The sequence below is a fragment of the Mauremys mutica genome, chromosome 9 (assembly GCF_020497125.1).
Source record: "Mauremys mutica isolate MM-2020 ecotype Southern chromosome 9, ASM2049712v1, whole genome shotgun sequence".
Lineage (NCBI taxonomy): Eukaryota > Metazoa > Chordata > Testudines > Geoemydidae > Mauremys > Mauremys mutica.
The window spans coordinates 69,228,745-69,254,927 of NC_059080.1; the positions used below are offsets into that span (position 1 = coordinate 69,228,745).

The 26,183-nt window shown below is 40.4% G+C and overlaps 1 protein-coding gene across 1 annotated transcript in view; it reads right to left on the reverse strand.

Moving 5' to 3' along the window:
* The window catches only part of DOCK10 (dedicator of cytokinesis 10), a 226,471-nt gene that overhangs the window by 64,710 nt on the left and 135,578 nt on the right, over positions 1-26,183 (reverse strand). Inside the window, exons 14-24 of the mRNA XM_045030918.1 lie at positions 25,394-25,476; positions 17,606-17,728; positions 16,033-16,112; positions 11,630-11,817; positions 10,896-10,961; positions 9,284-9,376; positions 7,082-7,205; positions 6,779-6,900; positions 5,987-6,073; positions 5,366-5,458; positions 3,405-3,523 (exon numbers count right to left, since the gene is read on the reverse strand). Of these exons, the coding sequence (XP_044886853.1) occupies positions 3,405-3,523; positions 5,366-5,458; positions 5,987-6,073; positions 6,779-6,900; positions 7,082-7,205; positions 9,284-9,376; positions 10,896-10,961; positions 11,630-11,817; positions 16,033-16,112; positions 17,606-17,728; positions 25,394-25,476 (1,178 nt within the window). The remainder of the gene's footprint in view (positions 1-3,404; positions 3,524-5,365; positions 5,459-5,986; positions 6,074-6,778; positions 6,901-7,081; positions 7,206-9,283; positions 9,377-10,895; positions 10,962-11,629; positions 11,818-16,032; positions 16,113-17,605; positions 17,729-25,393; positions 25,477-26,183) is intronic.

Consider the following 26,183-nt stretch of genomic DNA (forward strand, 5'->3'; position numbering starts at 1 on the left):
GCAAAAACCCTGCAAAGGCAGGTGAGTCATTTTGCCAGAGGATCCAACAAGGTAGCCTCTCTGTACGCAATTAAACTTGCACCAGAAGCCATGTTTTTTGAGACTTCCCTGTTTTTAAGACATCGCCCTACAGAATTCACAAAGGTACTGAACATAATTCTGCTCCATCTTTATTAGAAGACATCCCCTGTTAGATACCTTGTTTCTTTGAGTTAGCAGTTAAGGCAGGATTCGCTTTATTTATTCAGCAAAATGTAAAAATAAATGGCCCGTTTTCATGTGGCAAGAATGAAAAAAAAAATCCATTAGTGCAGCAGTTCTCGAATGTGAACGGCTAGTGGACCATACTCCAAATTCAAAAGTCCTTGTTATATTCTTATTCTGATAAACCAACCCATGTACCACAGTTTAATAATTGCTGAGTTCGTTTTTTTAGATGCTTTCCGTGCGCTCCTGCTATATAATCCACAAAAGCTTCTATTTTATTAAATTTTGTTTTGCAAACTATTTCTCATTTCTTATTATTAATGTGATTAGGGCCTTTTGAAAAATAAATAAATGACCAAATTATTCACCAAGATTCCAGTCATTCAGTCCTTACTCCTCTACTATTCAGATATCAATGGGAATTTTGGCAGAGTAAAGACAGAGTAATGACTGCATGACTGGGGCCCAAGGCAAGTCAGTAACCAAGACAAAGTATAAAGAAAGTGTTTTTTCACAACCGTGAACAATTTTGACTTCTTGTTCTGCTTTTCAAGCTTTTAACTTGTTCAACGCAAGCTACTTCAAGCTATTCAAAACAAAATACAATGTGCACACATGTACAGTGGCAAAACAATGAAAGGCATGCCCAGCGTTTTGGCAGTGCACAGCTGTGCATGTTGCTGTTGACATCAGCAATGTTGTTACAAAGCCTGTACACAGACAAGGAGGTAAACACTGAGAAGCCGTATTCTACGAGGTGGGTGGATAGCCAAGTATTGGAGCATAAAAAAAGGCTGCCCATCCAGTTTCTAACCCCACTGTTTCACTACTGTATTTTCCAGCCACCCCAACTAACACTAACTCTGGCAAAGCCAATTGGCATTAGTGTTAATTAATTGGGCAGTTAGGGGTCATAGGAAAAGATTTGACATCCTTCTCTAGGAGACTGAATACATCACCACTAGGATGAGCTCAGTCTCTGCCAGCCAGGGGAATGACACTGCTAAATTCATTCCAGACATACTTTTCTATTCATGGAAGTACTCGGCCTGAAAACCTTTGAAGTGTTGAGCCCCCTAAGCTGCCATTAAAGTCAACTTGAGGAATCACGCATCAGGAGTCTGAAGCCTTACAATGAATCACCCTTCAACAGTTAAACACAGCAAACCAGCTTCAGTAAACATATAAAATACATTAACAACACTAATAAACCCAATGGGACTGTTGAGGACTAAGTTGTGTTTGTCTTCTGGTTACTACCCAGGCCTTTAATGGCTGGGGAAAAGCCAACAAAGAGAACTCTATGCAGTACAGCTTTTCTTTTTCAGCCCATCCATTGGAAATTATTTCCACCCCCCCCCCCCGATTTCATGGTAAATAATAGAAATAAATATTTTATTTTAAACAAATATTTTAGTTGGACATTCCTGGAGGTCACAGACCCTTGGTAAGTCTCTCCAGCTGACTGTTAATTACTTGGATAATGCCTTCCCTGTTGTTCATTGTTATAGCATAAATGTTTTCATAGCAAACTGTCCAAAATGGGGTGACCTGACCAAAGGCAGATTTACAGTAAAACACAGGGCAGTTTGGTCCTGCCGGCTCCTGGGGCTCCTGCTGCAGTCTCCAACCCCACCAGCAGCCAAGCTCCCCCTCCCCGCCTCCTCCCCCGAGCGTGCCGCTTTCCCGTCCCTCCCCGTCCCTCCCAGCACTTCCCCTGCCACCAAACAGCTGTTTGCCAGCGCTTAGGTGGCTCCAGGAGGGAGGGAGAGGAGCGGGGATGCAGCGTGCTCAGGGGAGGAGGCGGGGAAGAGGCAGGGGCGGGACCTTGGGGAAGGGGGTGGAATCGGAGCAGGGCAGAGCAAAGGTGGGGCACTCACACTCCCCCTACACATACCCCACCCTGCCCCCTGCCATGAGCCACTGAGGGCAGGGGGTTGGGAACACCCCCATGACCCTGGCCCACACCCCTAGCCCCCTGCCCTGACTTCTGCACCCCCCTCCCCTCCCTGACTCCTGCACCTACCCAGCCCCCCCACTCCCCATGCCCTGACTCCTGCATCCCCTACATCTCCACCCCCACTCTGAGCACCAAACGGGAGCTCCTGCACCCTCCCACTATTCCTACCTGCACCCCTCGCACCAAATGGGAGCTGCCCCAGGTAAGCGCTCCACACCCCGACCTCCTGCCCCAACCCTGAGCCCCCTCCTGCGTCCTAACTCCTGGCCAGACCCTGCTCCTGCACCATAACTCCCTCCCAGACCCTGCACCCACCTCACACCCCCACAGTCCCCTGCCCTCCCTGACTCCTGCAACTCCCCCACACCCTCTGCCCCTCCACACCCTCAACCCCCTGTCCTCTGTACCCAGCACCCCCCCATCCCCCTGCCCACTCTGACTCCTGCACCCTCCCCACATCCAAAGCGCTTTACAATAGTTATCTAATGGTACAAACAATATTTGGAAAGACCATTAAGTGATCCGCCGAGACCCTCAGCGATTTTGAAGTGGTCTGTGGAAAAATAAGTTAGTCTACAAAAACAATCAAGGTACCTCACTTTATATTCATTTACTTCCTATTACCTATAGGAGGAGGATGAAGAAAAAAAGAATGAAAAATGGGGGTTGGGGGAGAGATAATAACGTTCTTTTTCTTGGCTGGGTCCCAAGGAGGGCCCCCAAAAATGAAGCTGAGCACAGGGCCTCGCTAACTCTAACTCTGCCACTGGACCTGACTCATCTATTTATAAACTTAATCCTAGAAGGCACTGACCTCTTTCTTTGAGGTGCTCAGCAGCCTCAACCCACAAGGAAGTCAGAGGGAATTGAGGACACTAAGCACCATTCAGGAAGGGCTCAGCACCTCAGAGAATTATACATTTTATAGCAAACCCCCTCTTTACCTGTTGGCTGCCAACTGATTTGAAACAGTAGTGAAAGCAATGTCTGCAAAGGAACAATAAATTTTGTGGGTGATGTCAATTATGTGATGTCATATCCTACACTTAGTTACTTGACTTACTTGCAAAGCTCTGTGTTAGATCTAGGAGTCAGACATTTTAGAATAATGAGCTCATCTTCTATTAAAATCTAAACACCAAGTTCAGCCCTGGTTCATAACTAGACTCATGTCAACAGTCACACTCTGGATTGAATTTGGCCCTAATTCTAATATATAAAACAATTTTTTGGATACCTTGTCACAGCAGTGGTAACCTCATCCACGTCGTTTTGTACCAGAACCCAAAAGAGTTGATTCAGGATCACAGGAAGAAAATTCATAATTACATGGATCTTCTCAATTTTCAGTAAATTCTGTATCAGACACAAGGCAGAATAATGATAGATTACGGACATAAACCACAATCCATTCCATTACACTGGTTTCACCATCTGGTAATTGCAGAGAAGTAAGTGGAATTAAATCAGTGTAAGACAGTGGAGAATCATGCTCCATGTCAAGATATTTTTTGGAGTATGAATTTGTTCCCTGAATTTTTATTCTTGAGATTTTCTAGCTTCTGATTATTCTGTGATTATAAAGTAGAAACTATTTATATATACCAATTGTGAAGGACTGAAGTTCTTACTTTTAAAGATTTTTTCCCCTAAATTTTTGAGAAAAAATTATACCTGGGTTGAGACCTCATATGCTGTGTTTCATGTTGGATAAAATATTTATGACCAAGTCAAAAATCACACTTATTAAAAACAGTGTTACACTCTAGACTGACTGGACAATGACACTCAATTATCTTAACTGATAGAGCTAATTGAGTTATTCATTAAAAATAATATTGTTATGGATTTAGCTCTCTGATGTTCTGCAAATGCATTTGTGATTCGTAAATAAAAGCTGAAAGTTTGGGCAAATATTTTTCTGCCTATTGTTTGTTCATGAATTGTTCACTTTGAATATTTGTTATCTATTTATGTTGTGCAATTGGTCACTTAGCTCACGTGATTTTATTTCTGTTTCCTGATTGGATGATTAAAATATATTAAAGAGGCAGACAAAAAGCAGCAAATAATGAACAGTTCACTTCTAACATACTTTTCTGGCTGTGTAATCACTCATGCTAAAATTTGTGCACCTTTTGGGTATTCACAAACATTTTCCCCAATACCTAGTAACTATCTGAATATACACAATTTATATAATAGAGAAAACTGAACCTAATGCTTTTATTCATGAAAATAGTCACAATTTTTAAATTCAACCAGGACTAATTGTTACTACATATAAAAAACAACAACAAAAACAACAAAACAAATATCTCACTTTCAGAAACATCCATACATATTAAAAAAAAAAAAAGGACATCTTTAAATAGTTGTCCAGAGAAATGTCATGACTATTGGAAAGTTACAGAAAAATTATCTTTTACTAAGCAGCTTAATAAAATCAGCTTAATTGTGAAAATGGAGCAATGGGGGAAAAATACTCTTCACTTTAATCTCTAAACATAGAAACTGCTATTAGATTTATAAAAGCAGAAAAGAGTCTTGTGGCACCTTAACAGACGTTTGGGAGCATGAGCTTTCGTGGGTGAATACCCACTTCGTCGGATGCAACTATTAGATTTAGATGATCACCAAGGAAGTTAATATTTTCCGTAACTTGCCCTTCAGTATTCTAGCTCCTTCCTGCTCCACTCCAAACTACACATTTTAGGGTGGGCCCATGTGATTTGCCCACTGCCAAATGGATTAAGAATTTGTTGTAGGAGTGAGCATTCATATAAGAATGCAAACAGGAGTAAGATCCCCCGTATGAGGGTTACCTGTATCTTTGGTCCAGGCATGCAGAGGTACGTGGCACTGCATGCCCATTTCTTATCCCCAGCTCTCATGCAAGAAGGGGAGGGGAAGAAGTGGGCATGGAAAAAAACAATTACTCTCTGGAGCAAGAGGGGAGCAGCAAGATAACTATGGCTCTCCAAGCCCCAATTCCTTCTCTGCATTGCTCCTGGAGCAGCACAGCAACATGCCCTCCCTTATGGTGATCTGGCTCTTGGGACACAATCCAACCCATGGCAATTTAGAAACATAAGCAGGCCATGGGCTCACTTGGGAGGCAAATTCAAAGAGAACTAGAATTTGGCCCTTAAAATTTATTTACCTACATCAGCTTGTAACACTTCTAAATTATTTTACCTTACAGGACATGAGAAAGCTTGAGGTAAGAGGCTGGGAGAGATCCATTTCTCTTTTTTGGCACTGCTGGAAAAAGGTATTCAGATATGGATCCTAAAATGGTAAACATATGCTAAAGTTAATACCTATTTTAGCATGGACTGCAATTCAAATATTTTCTAACCATCTCAATGAATTGGTTATGGTGGTTAGAATCCTGGAACTTTACACTATACAGCACAAAGCATCACAGAATAAAAGGAATCAGATATGGAAAAGCCCAACAAGGATTAGACCACGTAGTCCATTCATTTACCAGCAGAGAGTGTATTTCCTAGTGCTTTGTCCAGTCTTGTTTTAAGTGTCCTGAGCAATGGTTTTTTTCCCTGATCTAACAGATCTCAACATCAGGATGTTTTAAAATTTCTAGTTACACCCTCCTGTATCATCCAAAATAATGCCTCTTTTTTCCTTAAAAGGGGTAATTATCACTCCTTAGCCCTCCTACATTCAGATTATCTTTAATGTTAGACGAACAGATTCATACAAGATTTAAAATATATTGAGATCATTTGTCAGGTTTTTTCTAGCACACATTTCTGATTAGGAGGTAAAGATATCTGAGAGAAAATGCAAACTCACCTGAGTATTTACAGTCGATACAACAAATGAAGACACTTTGAAAAGCAGCTTCCCACTGTCTACCCACTTAATGTCACTTCCACTCTGCTGTAAAAAATATTTTCTTCTTATTTCCACACTTGCAAACACCATAAGAGTACAAACATGTCAACACTGTTCAGTTCTGCATCACTTTTTGCTGCAGAGGATACTGTACTATTTTAAATATTCAAGTCTCAGTCACAATGGGAGTTCCCCCACTATCCTGTCAATGCCACAAAGCAACAGACTAGATCCAGAGGCCTACTCAACTCTCTCTGCATTGCTCAGTTAGTACAAAGGGAGAGGAAACTGCCCGTAACTCTCCTGTTGAGGATTCTTAACTGGGCACAGCTCAACGGTCAATGGGGAATCCTGGGCACTATGCCAAGGATCATGGGACTTGTGCTAGTCAGACTTTATAGGGACCCAGCTAAAACTGTATAAAAAATCACTCTTCACCATTCTCCCTTCAGCAGTTGGGAAGAATTTATGGTTTATACATGCACTTCCAGTCAGGTGTGGTACCTCCTTTTCCCAGCACACCACTGGAAGAGGCATAATTTGCCCCCGATCTGTTGGTACACATATTAACTTAAAAATTGAATGCTATACATATGAACACACTAAGCAGTATGGTCCAGTTTATTGTTCACTTAATGGCTGCTTTATGTTGCCAGCAAGGCATGAACGAGAAGCTGGCCCTATCGTTTTAATCATGCATACTTCAATCTCTCTATTCCTTTTGAATAATATATAAATATTACTTAATACCTTTCCACTTGCAGGATCTTGAAGGCTTAAGTAACTGGGAGGCAAACTGGTTGTCACTGGAATGTTATGTTCTTGAGAAGCTAACTGGGCATCTTTCAGTAAAGGAAGCCAAGCATATCCAACTGCACACAAGAGCAAATCAATATGACATTTATGAGTATAAAATCTTTGGTTCACAGGATAATAGTAAATAATAGCCACAAACAGAAATTCTGAAATCCTGAGATGAACATATATCACTATAAATATAATGCAGACAAGCATTAGCAAGGAATTATTTGAAAGTAATTCTACTGCAGGTACCTGGTGTTTCCAGAGCCTCTTTCTTTTTGGCATTAGCTTTTGCATTTATGTCACAGGTGACATGATAAAATGAAAACAGAATGTGGTGTTTCTTATGGAGTTGAGTGGGAAGCTCAATTTTCACCTGAAATGTAAAAGGTTACACCTCTCTTTAGTTTAAAGGGAATCAACCAGGAGTAAGAGATGGGCTCTAAAGGAGAAATCTCTTTTTCTATATATCTCTAATTAAAGCTGGCCTTTTGACTGGCAATTGATTCTTTGTGTGTTGCTCTTTTTAGTGGTGTAACAGCTGTTCTTTTAAAGAAATCATTGAGAGGCACCATTTATTACTCCCACTTAAACCAGTTTTTCTTCTCTTTCCTTTGAGTGAATAATTGTGTTTCTAATGAAACGGCAGAGAATTGAAAACTGAAGAACCCTGTTCAAACAGGCTGCTTAGAACCAATCATCCCTACACCATCAGACTCAACACTGACCCTAACCAGGAATCACCATTCTTTCTTTCCCTATCACTCCTCCTTTAGCAGGAGAGAGAGTCAGCCTGGATACCCTTTAAATTAAAAATACTAATGATATGTCATCATAACTGATTTTATAATACAGACTGAAGGTGAACAAGGGTTGATGTGAAAATAAAAACTTTTATTTATGATCTCAGATGAGTCATATATCCCATAGGCCACAATAAGAAAAACTAATCTATTGTTCACTAATCTGTACAAAGTCAAGGTGGGCTGTTATTTACCTATTGAAAGACATGGGAAAAATACACTGAAAAGTGTTACGGTGGTGACTAATGGACAAGAGCCCTTATGCACAGTAGTTATGAAGTAATGCTGTACCTAAACTAATCCTGCAGTTAAGGTATGAGTTAAGAATTGGGTTGGGATGTATTTCTGATGTTATATCAGGTTAAGGGGGGGAAGAGCATATATTATAAACATAGCAGTGAAATGAGCATTTAAACATGCAGCTTAAAACAATTTCTTCAGACGCTGCACTAGGGTCTTTTAGATACTGCACTAAATGTGTTGTTGTCAGAGTCAATACTGTGCAGTTGGCCTACCCAGATGAATTTCTGTTAGATGATGAAGTCTGAACTCAATACTTCATTCATGCTGGAAAAAAACTCACTGTAATATGGAGGGCTTGCATAAGGCCCTCTGAACCAATTGGGGCCAGATTTTCAGAAGTGCTGAGCACCCTCAACTCCAGTTGAAGTCAATAGGTGCTCAGAATCTCTGAAAATCAGGCCCCCTTAAGCTCTTAACATGGAGCTTCAATGGATACTCTGCATTTGGAGGAATTCCATCCATTGGGCCTGACCTGTGCTCTTTACTCAGGCTAAATTTCACTGAAATTAATGGAAAGTTTTGCCAATTAAGAGCACAGGACTAAGCCAATTGTTTGGAAAATGCTGAATGATTAACTGGCCCTGCTGTCTGCAGTATTACCAGTATTAGTATATATTGAAACCATAAGCGCAAAGTCTAGAAGAGCAACAATCCTTTGTTAGTGTGCTGTCAAAAACACTAACAACTCAAGGCTACGGAGCACTCTGGATTGGTTAAAGCGAAATTCAATTCACCTGCATAAAGCCTGAGGAATCAGGCTTTATGTTGGTGAAGTGTCCATTTGCAGGCAAAGGAGTTGAGGCAGCTACTACTATCCCCCCACCAATTGAGGGTGTGGACTGCATTACATCCCGCAAAACTGTTGCTGTGCTTATGGGGAGCCACAGCCACTTCATGTGCGATGAAGCCATATGGTGTGTTCAGGCCACTGGATCCACAAAAATACTCCAATGCAGTGTTTAAATGGTATGGAGGGGCTTGAGCTGGGTCTGGGCATCATGCATGAATTTCACCTCTAAAGAATATTGTACTGAAAACGTTAAACAGAGCTAAAGTTAGATCTTGGCCTTTGATACAAGCAAACACATTAGAGAGCAGGACTGACTGATCATTACTAAGTCTGTACACAAAAGACTTTACAGAAAGACTGACCATTATGATGTGTTCAGAGAAATGGTGAGATTTTATTTCATGCTGTGCATTTATTTCAGTGAGAGAAAATCTTTCTATCTAATGAAATTCACACTCACCTGGATATATGACATTTATAGCAGGCAGGTGATTTTTTTTTTCATTTCTATGCCTTTAATTAAATGCATATTGTCTAGTCAGTGAAGAATGGACTGACCTCATCATAGAAATCAGGATTCTGTGAATGATGTAGCACTGCTGTGTAGGCTGCTGTGGTAAATAATGGTCCGCCAGGCTTCCCATAAATACACTGTTAAAATATAATACTTCAGTTCAGTTGTCAAGGAATGCTGATAATACTAATATAGCCATAGCTCAAAAGGGGTTTACAAAAGTGTCTTTCCTTTATATGGACTCATCCTACACAATTCAACTCCAATGCTTTACTGGGGTCTCTAGGCACAACAATAACTCCCTGCATTGGCAGGACCAGGGTATTTAATAGGCCCTTTCTAATTCTAGCCTCTATGATTCTTGATTAGCTTATTTTATGTATGGGAAAACTGAGGTGCAGGTTCTCCCACTTTTGCGCTGTATTCATTGAACAACTCTGTATACCACAAAATTAGTTTAGAAATCTAACATAGATAATCTTAGTTTTTTAATGCCATTTTAATGCATCATACCTCAACATGCACAATCTACATTTTGCTGTTCATTAAGTGAGCCATGCAGATGTGACGACCACCAGCTTGGCTGATATGCTGAAGGCTGAACAGGGGACCACCAGAGTGAAAAGCCAGAGTTGCTACAACTCTGTAGCTTTGTAGCTGGGGGCTGAACCAACTCTTCTCCATCACAGATGGGGACTTGTAACACACACCTACCAGTGGGTTACACACAAACATAAGGATAGTAGGACTAGCCCTGCAGCCCTCGCAGAGGCAAAACCACCGTATAAATCAGAAGAAGTTCTGCTTGCATCAGGACTACAGGTTCAGGCTTAACAGACCATATCTACCAGTACTTTACTTAAAATGAAAGGAAGAGCATGTGAAAAATATGTAAAACAACAAATTGGGCTGTTCTATTTAGGGTGACCAGATGTCCCAATTTTATAGGGACAGTCCCGATAGTTGGGGCTTCGTCTTATATAGGCTCCTCTTACCCCCCATCCCCGTCCCGATTTTTCACACTTGCTGTCTGGTCACCCTAGTTCTATTGTATCTAATCTACTATGTCTAGGGGAGGATTTTCAGTGGCAGTTATGCTCCTTTGTCACTTAGGAGCTTTTGAAAATCCTACCCTTTAATTTTAAGTAGCTCATCATGATGATAAATAAGGCCTGGATTTTCAGATTTAGACCTAGGCACCTGAATCCACATTTAGGTATCTACGCCCTAATTTTCATGACTGGTGCTCCCAAGTGCTAAGACGATACAAATAATAAATAAATAAAATCTGTTTCCTATGCTGCCTATATTAAAAACACTGTATTGTTTTCCTAAGGCTGTTTCCAGCTATAGTATAGGCACAGTGTGATATTTTAATTCAAAACATACTGTATACGATGGCAGTTGCATTTTCTTGAAAGTAGCCATCTTTTGCAAGTTTTTTTTGCCTAATCATTGAATTAGCACTGCAGGGTTGACACTTCCAGCTGATATAGTTAATAACTGGTATTAAAAAGGATTGTTATGGAAACTTAAAAGAATATATTACAATAGTCACACTTTAAATGGTCCTGATTAGAATACTCTCAATTGCTGGGTTTCATATGAAACGTCTTTTGACGCATTGTTCTGTGAATGTACTTTGTCTTTGCTCACCTTCATTGGCTTGGCTCCTTCTTCATCTGAACTTTTAACTTCAATACACACTGTTATGTTCCGCGCCTGCAATAGTGATGCATTAAAAGTGTAAATAGAAATTGTTAGCCCATCAAAATACATGCAAACTAAGATGTGTGAAATATAACAAGTTCTACTTAAAATCTGGAGAATACTATGGATGATAAGTCATATCCTAAATACTTGCAGCTCCCCCCAAAACTTACTGGAAATAAATGTGTAAAAAGGAGAAGAACTTGCAGGCACCAAACTAGGCTGCAAATGCATTGTGCAAAGGTAGAGCATAAAGGGACCGGTATTTAGCCCTGTCTTGAGTTTAATTCATATTCAATCAGTATGAATATGCATATAGCTCTCAAGGTTCATTTAAGAGAGGATCATCTGTATACAGATTTATATTAAAATATAATATTTCCCTAGAATATTGCCCAAAAAACAATTACTGTACTACATCTTCTTTGAAATGCCTTCATAGCATGAAAGGTTCCTTTAATCTGTAAAATCATTTCCAGGAAATTCTTACGGTGCTTAAAGGTTCCATAAAGAATTAAATAGACTGCAAGTTAGTTCAGTAATTTAGGATCCTATTCTGCCTCCCTTTAGCTATGATGAATAGTTCTACTGATTTAAGTGAGACCAATCATGGACTAAGGGACAACTCAACCTGACTTAAGGGTGGCGAAATCAGACCCCTAAATTGTTGCTTACTGTACCTTGCTGAAGCATTTTTGGCTATCGTACTTGAGATGTTTTGGATAGATGTATATTTGGTTCTTATACACTCTATAAGGTCGGGAATATTTTGTTGATTCTTGTACAAATTCCTCCACTTCCACCGTAGGTTGATGCTCCTCTGTATTATAAAATGGCTTCATTGGGATAAAAGATGAGGTTACACAATCTTCAAAAAAATAAAATAAAGAAAACAATCAGAAAATGAAGTTGTCATTTTATAAATACACTAATAATAAGTATGTTGGATGTAATATCCAATATCGAGACACAAAGGGCCAAATTCTATCCCCTTTTACACCAGTGTAAATCTATAGTAATTGCACTGATTTACATTTAAGTTAAATATAGCACTGAATAACCTTTGAATACACAGTATCCAAGACAAAGCATAGTATTGTCATTCCAACTCTTATAATTTCAGCAAAGTTATAGCACTAAATGCAATGGAAGTGTCATTAAAATAGATTGTTTCTAATGGAGTTAACATCTCTATTTAGCCCATTTTTTTCATTTACTTTTTAAAGTTCATCTGCTATCTAACTGGCAGCCAATGAAATCAAGAGATACATTACTTAGAACTAGAGTTAATACATCAGAGAATCAGAGTTCAAGAGATAGATGATGAACATAAGTCTGCTGTCATTGAGACGTCACAAAAGCACAGACTGGTATTCCAATGTATGCTACTAAATCAGCAACAAGCTTGATCTCAGTAGGGAAATATCCATGGCTGTCTGAACTACACAAGTCCGAAGAGGACAGAGACATTGATTCCTTTTCCAAACAAAAGCAACCTGAGGCTCAACCCTGCAAACTCTAGAGCCAACCAAGAGGTAGTCAGATCATGCAAGCAAGCTCTCCCTGCCTCTTTTACATCCCAACTCTCCGCCTTGCTCCCTTCAGAACCTCCACAATGAGAAGTCATGCCACCATCAGGCTGGAATAAAACTTCTATGGGACTATTGAGTAACAGCAAGATGTGAAGGCTGTTTCTCTGATCAGTTACTATATTTTCTTTTTAACAAACTTAAAGGGTTCAGCCTTCCCTCCAGACAATTTCTCATGCTTGCTCCCAGTCATTTTCATTCATAGCTGTCAGGTGTATTCCTGAAATAAGCTAGAAAATGCCATTCATGGAAGCCTTTGTTCTTTACCTCCTAATCAATACTAGTAGTGTCAAAGGTGAATAGCTGAATTACATTCCCTTAGTACTGACCAGCCAATATGGGCCAATGGCTACCATAAGTGGCTCTTTATCTGATTTATTCTCATTAGCTCCATGAAGTTGGTCACTTTAGCTGAACTCAAGAATCCATCCATCAGCCAATGAAAAATTCAATGGTCACACTCGGGCTTTTGAGAGTTCTTTCCCAAATTACTAACATTCCATCATCCTGGAAGACTCTGATCCCAGGTTAGGATGTCTTGGCCTACATAGTAGAGTCCAGTAATTTTTCCATGAGCACTTGGCTGGACAGAGTCCAGGCACTCTGCTCTGGAGAACGGGATACATTATTGCTCTACTGCCTCCAAATGATTAGCCCCACTGGGCTAGCAGCAGTGACAGGTATATTTCTGATTGAAACAAGCCATATATAAGATAGGAATAAAAGGCCTTAAGAGGATAATGAGATATTGCCTTCAACCTATTTATTCTATTTTAAATGAGTTAGGAAGAGCTCTGCTGAAAAATTTAAACATTTCCAACAAAACTAAGGAATGAACTTTTTGTAAAAGTTTTCAGGAAAAAAAAGTCATTTTTTTCTGCTAGCTCTACAATTAGACCATCTCCTTGTTTGAGTATCTGCACCATTGTTATACCAGTGATGGTCTCTGTCAGAGTCTCAGAAAGAGACAGGTAAAACTGGGTACCAACAAAATAGAAACTAACAGAGAATCTTGAGGACTCTTTATTCCAGCCCCTCCCCTGAAATGTATTGCATTTCTAGCAGCTCACAAAATATAGTGATATACACCCATATATTTCCCTACTGTGTCAAATTAACCATAAAGGGGAGAAAATAATGCAAAAACACTGCAGCTTTTAAAGAGCAATGGCTCAGGGACATTCTATCCCACCATCACCACCCCTTAGGAACTGTGAATCCCAATCAGTGTATGAAGTCGTTTTCAATGCAAACACACACACCTGGCCATGTTGCTACTGACTACCGGCCACTAGTTTTTCTCTCTGACTCCACTGAGTGGAGCCTCAGAGCCCTGGGTTTTTTTAAAATGTGAATTTAATTGAGATAAAAGGGGGAACACCCAACTATAGCAGTTATTGCTTGCCTTCCTACCCCACCCCCTGGCCCTGCTCCCTTTCTGTGAATTGTTTGGCAGATGCATGGATATTTTGCAGAAGGGAGACTTGTGGCTATATAGCATGGGAGGGGACATCTCACATAGCTGCCAACACTCCCCTTGCAGGATGTACATATGTTTGGCTCCCTTTCATCAGTCAGCAGAGGGACCAGGGGTTTTATATCAGGTTAAACACTGACAACTTCTCCTAATTTTTAGTACTTCAGGCACTTGCTGGACATATTGTAAATCAAGCATTATTAAAACAGAGATTCTCCTTCTGATGTCTAATGCAAACTGATGCTAATCCTCAGCAGTGAAATGTCAGTTCTTAGAGAGACAGTCTTACTGGGAACTTCTTAAAGAGATTGCTGGCCAACTCTCTTTTCATTAACTTTCCTTAGCATTGGCTAAGAATAATTAAAATTTTCATGGAAAAGGAGGTGTTAAACACTGACTGCTGCTCTAGGGCCTGGTCCAAAGTCCACTGAAGTAAAGAGGTGTCTTTAAATTGACTGCAATGAGCTTTTGATCAGGCCCCTAGAGGAAGGCAAATTTTCTGATGCCAAAGGGCTGTTCGAACTGTTATTAATATCAGGGTGGGATTTTCAATGGAGCCAATGGGAGCTAGGTGGCGAGCTCCCACAGACTTTCAATGACTTTCATAGGCACTGTCGCTGCGGGTGCTCTGGAGCTAAAGCACCCACGGGGAAAAAAATAGTGGATGCTCAGCACCCAGCAGCCACAGCTGTTTGGTACCAATGATCAGTTGTTTGGTGGCTGGGGGAGGTGCTCAGGGGAGGGTGGAGAGTAGTGAGTGGTGGGTGGGAGCATCAGGGGTGGAGTTGGAGCGGTGGGCAGGAAGAGGCAGAGTGAGGGTGGATCCCCGAGGGAGGGGGCGGAGTTGGGGCAGGCCTTGGGGCAGAGCAAGGATAGAGCACCCCTGGGGAAAAAAATAACTTCCACATGCACTTTGAAAAACCCAATATCAAAAGTGAATATGGAGTTAGGCAACAACATATCACAGAAATCTGTGTGAAAGAGGGCATTTTGCCTAGAGTGATATTTGCAACAAAATGGGGCACTTTCCCTTAATGTTATTAAAAAAAATACCTTTGACATTTTTGTGAAGTTATTTTGTAGTTAAATTTTATGTGAAAATTTCTCAAAATTGATGCAAATATAAAATGCTAAGTATAAATTAAAACATATATAATTAGAGAGAAGTGCTTTACATCCTTTAAGAATTTTACCTCCCTACTGGGTTGCCTGATTATGCCTCAGTTAGTCTGGTGTTCTAGTGACTGTATCATAACAGAATGACTGGCTGTTAATTTCATTCCTCACTAAAACTTGGCAAATATTTTTAACAAATTGTTTTTTTCACTTAATTGCATTTTTCAGGGTCCGAATTTATTAGCTAAATTCATGTCAAATTTGATGAATAGTTTTGGTTGGGAAAACGAAATCAAAATAGATGAACCTTTCATTTCAATAGTGTTTTGAGTTTAAATTTAGCCTTAAAAAGCAAGGAAAAAAGGTAGAACACCCCCAAAATGCCCCAACTGAAACAAAAAACTCAGAAAATCAAGTCAGCTAAACCATTTTGGTAGGTACTGAGCTTTTTTCAAGAGTGGGCCACAGAGAGAGGTGGCCCTTGAAGTAGAAAGAGAACAAATGAAATAAATTTGGGTTTGGAGACTCGGCATAACTACAATAACAACACTTCCTACAGGGGCTGATCCAAAATCCACAAAAGTCAATTAGAGTCTTTCAATTTACTTCAGTGCATTTTGAATCAGGCCCATTCACATGCACAGGCTGTGACTCATCAAATGAGCACAGGACATGCTCTTCCTACAATACAAAATAGGTTACTTCAAGGCATAGAAAAAGATGAAGAACAGTTAACATGCATTGGTTAAAAAAGAATCAAAACAAATCCCCAAAATAATTAAAAACTAAAAATTACAGTTCCTTCTTTCCTGTCTTCCAGAACTGTGACAAAGCAACAATTAATTTTAAAGGCTCACATTAAATTTTATAAACCCGGAATAATTATAAAATTGAATCATACTTGGGTGTTCCAAAGGGAAACAATTTACTGCAATGTCTAGGTTGCCAGGTATGGTCTGTATTTTGCTAATCTTCTCTGCTCTGCAATGACAGAAATGAAAACATTTTAGGAAGCTGGTGTAGAGAATGCAAGAGGGGATGTAATTTCTGAATTAAGAGAGCAATATGAAATGAAATATCACCAGTCATTTAAATCATGAAATAGTGAAAGGTAAACCGTATTTAATAGAGCTACCAAACTGTGTAAGAAAAATAAGTGCAGTACTTTCCTAATGAAATTAAAATGGGTTAATAGATATGAAATCAAAATAACACTTTGATTAACAGAAAATCTTACTTCCAACTAATTCCTACTTGCAAAATAGTTTCATATGCTCCCACAAAACCCTCGGCCCGTATTCTCCCTACCGTCTCCTCAGCCAAGGGTGACTGGACTCCAGCAGATCCAAACCCAGGGGTGCAGAAGTGAGAAGTGTTGCTTCATTCCTGCCTTCTCTGTGGAAGTACTTCCTTGGGGATTTTGTGGGGAGAGGGATTCATGGGAAAGGAAGGAGTCATATGGAAGAGAGTCATGAAGGACCCATGGACTTTTGCATGTGAATTAGTGAAGACCTCATCAGCATTAACTTACTGCTTTTCAATTAACTTACTGCTCTACAATTTGAAACATGCCCCCCTTTAATGGGAATTCTCAGAACACTCACTTGTGGGGAGCTTAGGGCATCCTGGCTCCTGCAGCAGCCATATTGAGAGGGGACAGAGGCACAGGCATTGTGTCTGCATGGATGCCCTGAGAATGCCAAAGTGGTCTTGCTCTTCTCTAAAAAAGGAGATGCTTCAGACAAGCTGATTAATGCATCTATGGCCAACACTTTAGCTTACTGGGGATGTCAGTGAATGTATTGCCATATACTCATAACTATGAGGATTAAGGACCTGATCCAAAGCCTACTGAAGAATTTCCTACAAATGGAATTGTGATGTTTTATCAAATTAATGTGCTTTTTGTGGGTTGTTTTTGGGATGTGAGGCGACAGGAAGATATTCTGGGCCTGATTCTCTTGTCACTCACACTGGTGCGAATATATCGACTTCAGTGGAATTAATTCTGATCTACACTTGTGTGAGAGGAGAACCAGCCAAATCGCCATTTCATAATTCACATACTGGCAATCGTTTGAGAAAATAGATGCTCCCAATCTCCACTATACAGGTTGCCGTGGAGTTCCCAATTATAAACAATAGGGAGGGATGGGAGAGACATTAAAGGGTTATTTTCATTTTCATGTATATTTCTCCTTTTCCTCACAGTGTGTTCTTGCTTGTTCCTCCACCTGCACTTTCCCTAATGGACACTTATTCCATGAATCACTATCTTTTAGTTGTAATAATGTGTACTAATGTCAAATGCCTTTCCAATTATCCTGGAAAGCTCAGCAGATAATGGACTAATGTGAAAAACATGCATTCAATATGGCTATTTTGGCACACTCGCCAACGCGAACAAGGACACTAATGAAAATAGCATTATAATCTTAGGCCTCTCCCCAGCTGACCTCAGACCCATTCCTTACCTTCTGTATTCTGCTATTAATTTAATCAAATCTTCAGTTGAAATCTTGCTACTTTCTTGCCTGAACAAAGGTGAAAATCGGGAGTCTCTGTCAACATTTCCCTGATTATCCTTAAACACTGGTCTACAAAGAGAAAAAACAACATATATTTGATGACAGCCAGGCATGCTTAGTCATATTACTTGAGAATTTTCAATTCACATATAATTGTTCATCACTGATGACACAGTATGAATTCCTGTGCAAAAGTCAAAGGGAACAGATAGTTAAAATTGCTCTCCATGGCATATACTTCAAAGCAAACATGCTATTCTTAGCTCCTGTTAGGGGATATAGTTGAATCATACTTGGGTGTTCCAAAGGGACACAATTTATTTATGTATGTAGGCCCCAGTCCTGCAAAGATTTAAGCATACATTTAATTTTATGCAATGTGAATAGTTCTACTGATTTCAATAAGATTACTCACAGTGCACAAAGTTCACAGATTCACAGGGACCATTCTGATCATTTATTTTGACCACGTGCAAAAGACAGACCACAGAATTTCACCAAGTCATTCATACATCAAGCCTATAACTTCTGACTGAGCTAGTGCACATCTTTTAGAAAGACATCCAATCTTGATTTTAAAGACTAAGTGATGGGGAATTCGTCACACCCCGAGGTAAATAGCTCCAATGGTTAATTATCTTGACTGTAAAAACAAACAAGCAAACAAACAACCACCCAAACCGAAAAAGCACACTGCACATTATTTCCCCTCTGAATTTGTAAAGCTTCAGCTCCCAGCCATTGGCTCTGCTTATGATAAAATAAGCATGTCTGTAAGACTTTGCAGGAGTGGGGACTTAGAATGTAACTTCTTTGGGGCAGGGACCTTGAGCCAGATTTTCCAGCCCATTAAATCTGCTTTGCACCTCTCCAGAATCACAAGGGTAGATTGGTGTAACTTGTCTCAATACATGTTTGAAGAATTCTAACTACACTTTTAGTTATATAAACAATAACCAATTTTAAAATGCTAGCTAGAAACAATGGAGATTAAATGGAAAAAGGGATATCATATTATAATTAAGAAAAATACATATGAGCTTTTGATTGCACAGGAAATCATTCTCAGGTATTTCCACTTCTGCTCACTGCCACTTTCAGGATTTAATTAAGACATTCCAGTGTCCTTTGAATTGCCCAAGGGTTCAAACACTCTGGCTGGATTGGATAGCAGCTGTGCAATCAAAGAACATTGGATTCAACTGCATCATGAAAAAAAATTGCTTAAGAAAAGTAAAATGCTTTTGACACAAGGGCTACTCCACAAACCATGTAGCCAGTCTTTTTTCTTCCCTAATTTACATCTCTGTTATACTGCCAGTGAAAAAAGAATTGATGTCAGTAGGAAATATTGCCAGATACCAAATAACAGAGTAAACTCTGAGGAGAAGATTCTACTGATAAGGGCAAATGTACAATGTCATAACTCATGTAGCTGAGGTGGAGGGACCAACATTAAATTTCTCCATAACTACAGGGAAGTAACCTAACTCTGTTTTATCAAATGCTTTTAGCATTGTTTATATGCTCCAAAGCCTTAGGTCTCCAGATTATCAGGAGAGATGTACAAAATAGCCAATAAGTAGCCTCCATGTGCCACTAGAATTTGTCGAGTGACCGCAGAGTCACTGTGGGCTGGGGGAAGATTCCTCTCTCTCTGTTCCCCATGCATTCAGTTACTCTAACACAGTGGTTCTCAACCAGGGTACACGTACCCCTGGGGACACACAGAGGTCTTCTGGGGGTACATCAACTCATCTAGCTATTTGCCTAGTTTTATAACCGGCTACAGAAAAAGCACGAGCAAAGTCAGTATAAACTAAAAGACAATGACTTCTTTATACTGCTCTATATACTATACACTGAAATGTAAGTACAATATTTTTATTCCAATTGATTTATTTTATAATTATATGGTAAAAATGAGAAAGTAAGCACACCTTTGTATTTTTAGGTCTGATTTTGTAAGCAAGTAGTTTTTAAGTGAGGTGAAACCTGGGGTACACAAGACAAATCAGACTCCTGAAAGGGGTACAGAAGTCTGGAAAGGTTGAGAGCCACTGCCTCTAGCAACTGGGGCCTTAAAAAGCATCCAGGCTAGAAGAGTAAGGTGGAGATGTCAGTCCAAACATACTGATGGACTTTCACTGCAGATTAAAAAGAAAAGGCATGTAAGTAGTTCATACAAAATATAAATATATTGATACAAACAGGTAACTCATGTGGAATTAGATGTTGCACCTTTAGACAGAGTTTCAGGGCATTGAGAAGCTCTTGTTGTTACGCAGAGCCAGTTGTAACCAAACACAGAATAAAGCAGATTTTGTGCAAGCCTTGTGTGATCACTAAACACCACAACTGCATGAAAACTACGCATGTGAATGAACAAAAAAGGCAACTATGTATGCAAATAGATTCTTACATCAGCTATCACGCACTTGCAATAAACCATCTTTACAGCCTATTTTGCTACTATTCATATTTTGTGTGCGCAGTTAGAAAATTTGGTCACCTTTAGGCAAGTTATAATGGGGCTTATGTATATACATTGAGAAGAGAATTATGTGGCTTTTTGCTTGCCAGATCATACTGGTATCTCAGTTATTAGGGGTTAATAAAAGCTGAAGAATTTCTTTTGGAGCAAGCATTATATATATTGCAGCTCTACTTAACTAACTTCAGTTTTAAACTTTGCTAGATAGAGTTATTCTATGAGGCACACTTGCGAGTGAGAGAGTCCCTAACCATAGAAAGTAATCTAAAGGTATTTCAGAATGACAGCTGACATTGAACAAAATTTGAGTTAACTCAAAGAAAGGGATGGATCATAAAACTCTCATAAAATCCAGGAATTTAGCATTTGAATAATAATTTATTGACTCTCTACTGATCGTTGCTTGTGTACTAAAAGCCTCCTTTATGGAAAAGTCCTAGATAACTAAAAATGAATTAAACTTCAATATTGTTCTATACAAAATACTCTGAAAATCAATAGAATTTAATAAATAATGAGATCCTTTGTTAACTTTTTAAACATTTCTATATAATTTTTTAGTATGGATTTCATTAGCTATTACATTGTAATTATACTGGTTCTACAGGTTAAAATACCTGTAGAAAGGTCATAATTGAATATTAAACTTGGTATGACATTTCTTAAGAGTTGGCTAAGATACTGTGGAGGGATGACAGGTTTCAGAGCAGCAGCCGTGTTAGTCTGTATCCGCAAAATGAACAGGAGTACTTGTGGCACCTTAGAGACTAACGAATTTATTTGAGCATAAACTTTCGTGGTCTGCTCCAGGAATGCATCAGTTTCATCTGATGAAGTGGGCTGTAGACCATGAAAGCTTATGCTCAAATAAATTTGTTAGTCTCTAAGGTGCCACAAGTACTCCTGTTCTTTTTGTGGAGGGATGGCTCACCTGTGTGATCAGAGATACAGGACCAGCTCCTCACCTGGTATAAGTCAGCATAGTTTCATTAGCTTCAGAGCAGCTATGTCAGTTTACACTAGCTGAGAATCTGGTCCCAAACTTTGCAAGGTGTTAAGAGATTCACACTATGGGGTCTCATATAAGAAATCTGTGTAGGTAGAGGGGTTGGGAGCAAGATGGGTGTGTAAAAATTAATCTGAGTGAGTAAAGTTTCCCCACATCTATTAAATAGAGACCAGACATACATCTACAAATCTTGGCAGGTTTGGTAGGAATATGAGAATGGAAGGCTGATGTATCACACTGTAATTCTAATGTATAGTGTAATTACAGTCACCTGCAAAAATCTACAGGGCACCAAATGAGACCAATGCCAGAGAGAAATCCTGGCACAAACTTGAGTCAGCAACCTGAAGGCTGTGTACAATTCTGTTATTACATAAAGTAATCAGAGTTCCAACTGCACGAATGACAACATAACACATATGCAATTGTCATATTTTGGCCGAGTGGATGAATATGTAAAAATCACACTGTGGCCATCTGTAATTGCTTTAAATTATAATAACTCAAAAGGGAACATTTCCACAATAAAGTTGGAGCACAGTTAATGCCAGAAAATAAATAAGCAGAAAATACATTTTCAACCCAAGATTTTTGCAATTTATCATAGTCAAAACACTTTTTGTGTGGTGTGATGTGTGTCTTGTAGAAATATCTATTTTCAAGCTACAAAATTAGAAATAGATTTTACTGGATCAAATTCTTTGTTATATCAGTGTTTGTTACACTTCATTGTTCTTATACCACTGCAAGGCTAGAGTATGGCAACAGATTTACTCTGGATTTACACTGGCATAAATATGAGCAGAACGTGACCTACTGAACCAAATTCAACCCTGGCGTAACACCAGTGCTGTCAATGTGTTTATGAATGTAGTGAACTTGGACTAATGTGTTTCTGCTACACTGTGTCATCTGCCATGTTCTCATTAATGATTGAGAAGTTTAAGAAGAGCCAATAATTAGACCACAGCACATTTCACAGTGGAAAAGAAGTCTGTAGTTTCGAGACTACACAGTGAGATGGCCAGAGCATTGTCATTCCTGGAGCAGACCAAGATTAGAAACAGTATTGAGATTCTTCATTGATAAAAACACTCAGTGAGGGCAGGCTGAATGTGACTCGGGTCCAGATCCTTAAAGGTACTTTGATGCCTATCTCCCTCTTTAGACACTTAACTCCACCATTTAGGCACCACTGACATTTTCAAAGCAGCCTTCAGCTACCACCTAAGTCCTGTAGGTACCTAAGTTTCCCCAGGTCAGCATTTGGAAAACCACCTAAGTGCTGATGTTGTCCCACAGCTAATGAGCAGCTTGGAACTCTAAAACAAACCAAAGACTTGTAGGCCCTACAGTACGGTTCTCAAATTAAGCAGAGGAGCACCTATCTCACCTGTGGGTCCTGTTCCTGTGGGTGTTCTCAGACTATGCCTAACATCTGTGAGCTGCCAGCCCCCTCATAAGGAGGGCCAGAGGCAGGCAACCAATAGGTGGAGGGGCAGCAGACTGCCTTATTGTTCAAAAGACATCTGGGGGGCAAAGGGAAACATAGGAGAGATATCGAGCATCAGCAGCAGTGAGGGATGCTTTTGGTTGCTAGGGCATGGACTACCTAAGTGGCTGACCTGGCTTACATGCCTAATTCCAGGCGAGGGTTTGTGGCTGAGGATCCTGAGGCACTTAAGCCCCCTCTCCTGAGTTTGCAAATTAACAACCAGATCCAGAAAGGTGCCAAGAGATTTCCCTTAGCTCGATGGGAGTGAGGGTTTAGGGATGCTGATGAAGGGCTCAATTGTGTCTGCTAGGTTCTGGCCCCCAATGGGGTTATTGCAGAGTAGTGTTGCTCTGGTGGGAGTTCTTGATCAGGCACCATGCTTCTCAAGCTATCCAATGCACTGGAGCAATGCAGCCCCTGCACATGTTCCCCTCTGTGACCAGCCAGCTCTGCCTCTGCTCCTCCCCATGCCTGCAGTGAGTAGTCCCTGTGCAAAGGAACATCAGTTTCTTCTCCTGCCACACTAGTGGTACAGCAGCAGGAATGATCTAGGCAGGAGAGAGTTAATAAAAAAACACCTAGGTTTGGCTCCTAGCCTGCATATAGCTCCATTGTACCTTCCCTTATATGCTGAAATTGTTCTGCCAAACCAACGGACAACTATTCATGTAATTTTGATGAATGGTCCTTTAGCTATATAAAGCTGATAAATATTGATGTGCATCCTTGAACTGAATACAGTACAGAAGAACAAATTATCTTCCTTTTCCTTGAACAAGTAAACCCCTCTCCTTACTTTATTGGAGATCAACCAAACTATCTGCCAATAAAAATATGAGTGCTTCTAATAGCTCTGCTTTGTTGTTCTTTTGCCTCCCTCCCCACCTCTATAATTATAGAATCACCACCTCCATCTGCCCTGGGGGTGGTGACAGTGCCCTCTAGGTGCTCCACAGCTCCAAGTCAGATAGGAGTACACCAATTCCAGACCCATCATGTGCATTACAACTACCCCTGATTATCATTGACAGTCCCTCAACTAGAAAGCTGTCAAGTAGTGGGGAGGCTGCTGCTCCCCAACTGCTTCTGTACCGTCTCCATTTAGTGCCCTACCATTCTTGAAACACAATGGCAGGACAGGAGCTATAGAAGAAAAGTGCTTCTACCTCTAGCAGACCTTACTCCTTTGACCAAGGTTCCATTCCCCACTCGGTGCATATACTACAAACACAATGGGGAGCAGTGGTTGAGGCGCTACTGGACCCCACTGAGCAGTGCTCTCTGGACAGCAAAAAACTGAGAAGTAGGACAAAGTTGAGGAGGAGAGACCAAAACAGAAAAGGAGGAAGAAAAATAGAGATGGAGGGGAGGGAGAACAATACAGGAAGGGAGAAAACCAAGGCAGAAGGCAGGAATCAAGGTGTCAGGTGTCACAAGGTGACTGGCCCCTTTAAGGGGAGATGTGGCCAGCCCTACCTCTGGGAGCAGATCCTAGAAAGGCAGAGAGAATGGTACTGCCAGAGAGTCAGCTTGGGTGCTGAGTGCTCTAACCCAGGGACAGAAAGACTCTCAAAGACCAGAAAGGAGCTAAGAACAGGGCCCAGAGGATGGGCTGAAGAGAAGCCGCTGAAGGGCAAAAGAACCTTTTTGTTTGTTGGGACCTTTCAGTTGGACTTTTATTACACTAGAAAGGGTTAAGTTTTGTTTGTGACTTGGCTGGAGGGCTAAGCGATATCTCCAGCACAGGCCTGTGGAAAACGGAGGAGACGCATGTTGGAGAAGGAAACAGACAGGGAACATCTGCAGTGCCACACTTGGCCAGCAGGGGGGCACTCCAGGACCGGCACGCCCCCATGACATCTGGGAAGAAGAGAAGGCAACAAAGAAAGCAGGGAAAAGTCCCAAAGAAGAGATGTAGAAGTGAGAGAGAGTAGAATGCACAGATGTACTATGGAAAGAAAAGGGAGAGGAAGCAATCAGGAGAAGATGTAGAGGTCATGGGGTAAGAGTTACAAGAAAGGGAACACAACAATAAACACATTAGTTTATCTTTGCAGTAATGATTAATGACAATAAATAAACCTGCAGCTTTCTAATGCCTACTGAAAATGCTAACAATGCAAGCGCTTCCAGGGCATTCTCGCCCTCTACCACCACCAAGGCATAGGCACTGGGGCTACTGGGAGCTTGTGCAACCCCCAGATCTTTGGCCAATGTTTCTCAAAACTTGACAGGTGTAATCATAGGGCCAGAGTTCCAATCTTGGGTGCCTACATATAGGCTCTTAAATCTGTATTTAGGCTCCTATAGCAGGAATTCAATTCCCCTTTCAGAGAAGAATTAGCTTTGTAAGAGTCTCCTGAAAGAATTTTAACTTTCAAACCTCTCTTAGAATATTAAGCACAAAATCGCTCAGAGTGGGGCTGCTCCTGCATTATTGTCATAAATTGACATTGTTCTTGATGCTTTCTAGCAACTTCAGCATGTGTATGAGTGATAGATGCTACCACACTGATATTTAATGGGAAAGTGACTGTAATTCATTTATGTAAATAAAGGGAAATGGGACACAACAGAATTGATTAAAGCCACCAGGGTCAGACAGGGGCATGGATGAAGTAGAAAGTATTAGTTTGTAGCTGAAAATGTGGCTCATAATAAAAGTACACGAATCCAAGAGCAGGGTGAGCTGTAAGATGTTGTTAGAAATGTTATATAAAAATAATCAATACATACCTCACTGACCAAGCAAATGGCATACGGTATTTCCCCAGCTTGCTGCAGAACTGTTTGTTGGATTTTAACACTTTTTGTGCACACTAGGTAAAGAAAAATAAATACCATTAGTACAGTCATCACAGTTTTTGTTCTTGGAAAACAGGCTTATTGCAAGTTGAAACAAAAGTGCCTTATGCGTATCGGAAATGCAATTTAGGTGGTGTTTATCTGAAGGATTTACAAAATCAGACCAGCGTGGTGGAGCATCATCACAGGAGAAGTTTACTAGGGAAAAGTTGCACTCTGATGGAGGTCCACAGGGGGTGGCAATGGGCATGGAAGGAGGTGAGAACAGGGTAACCAGGGATGCATTGTTTGAGTACATCCTCTGAGCAACCTCTGCTGGGGGGTTTATTATGCAGCCCTTGCAGAAATTTAGTCTTCCTTTCCCTCTGGTGGAAGCCACTGGGAAAGAGAAGTAGTGGCAATAATACATGTTCTTCCTGCAAATTAATCCCTTCCATGGTACCAGAGCGCTCTTGTTTAAATTAACTAAATGGAAGATTGATATTCTGGGTCTCAGAGCTGGGATATCTTAGTGCAGCCAGCAGATGTCAACCTGGATTCTGCCATGCTTTATAATTTGTGCAATCCCATTAAAAATCAATGGGGTTTCATAGGGCCTAAGTCAAGGCAGAATTTGGCCCTTCAGTGTCTGAAAAGCATTTTGAGAGCATGTAAATTGAAGTAGCAGATCAACCATGGAGTTTAAAATTGTACAAGCAGACCAACAGAGGAAATTTTTTTT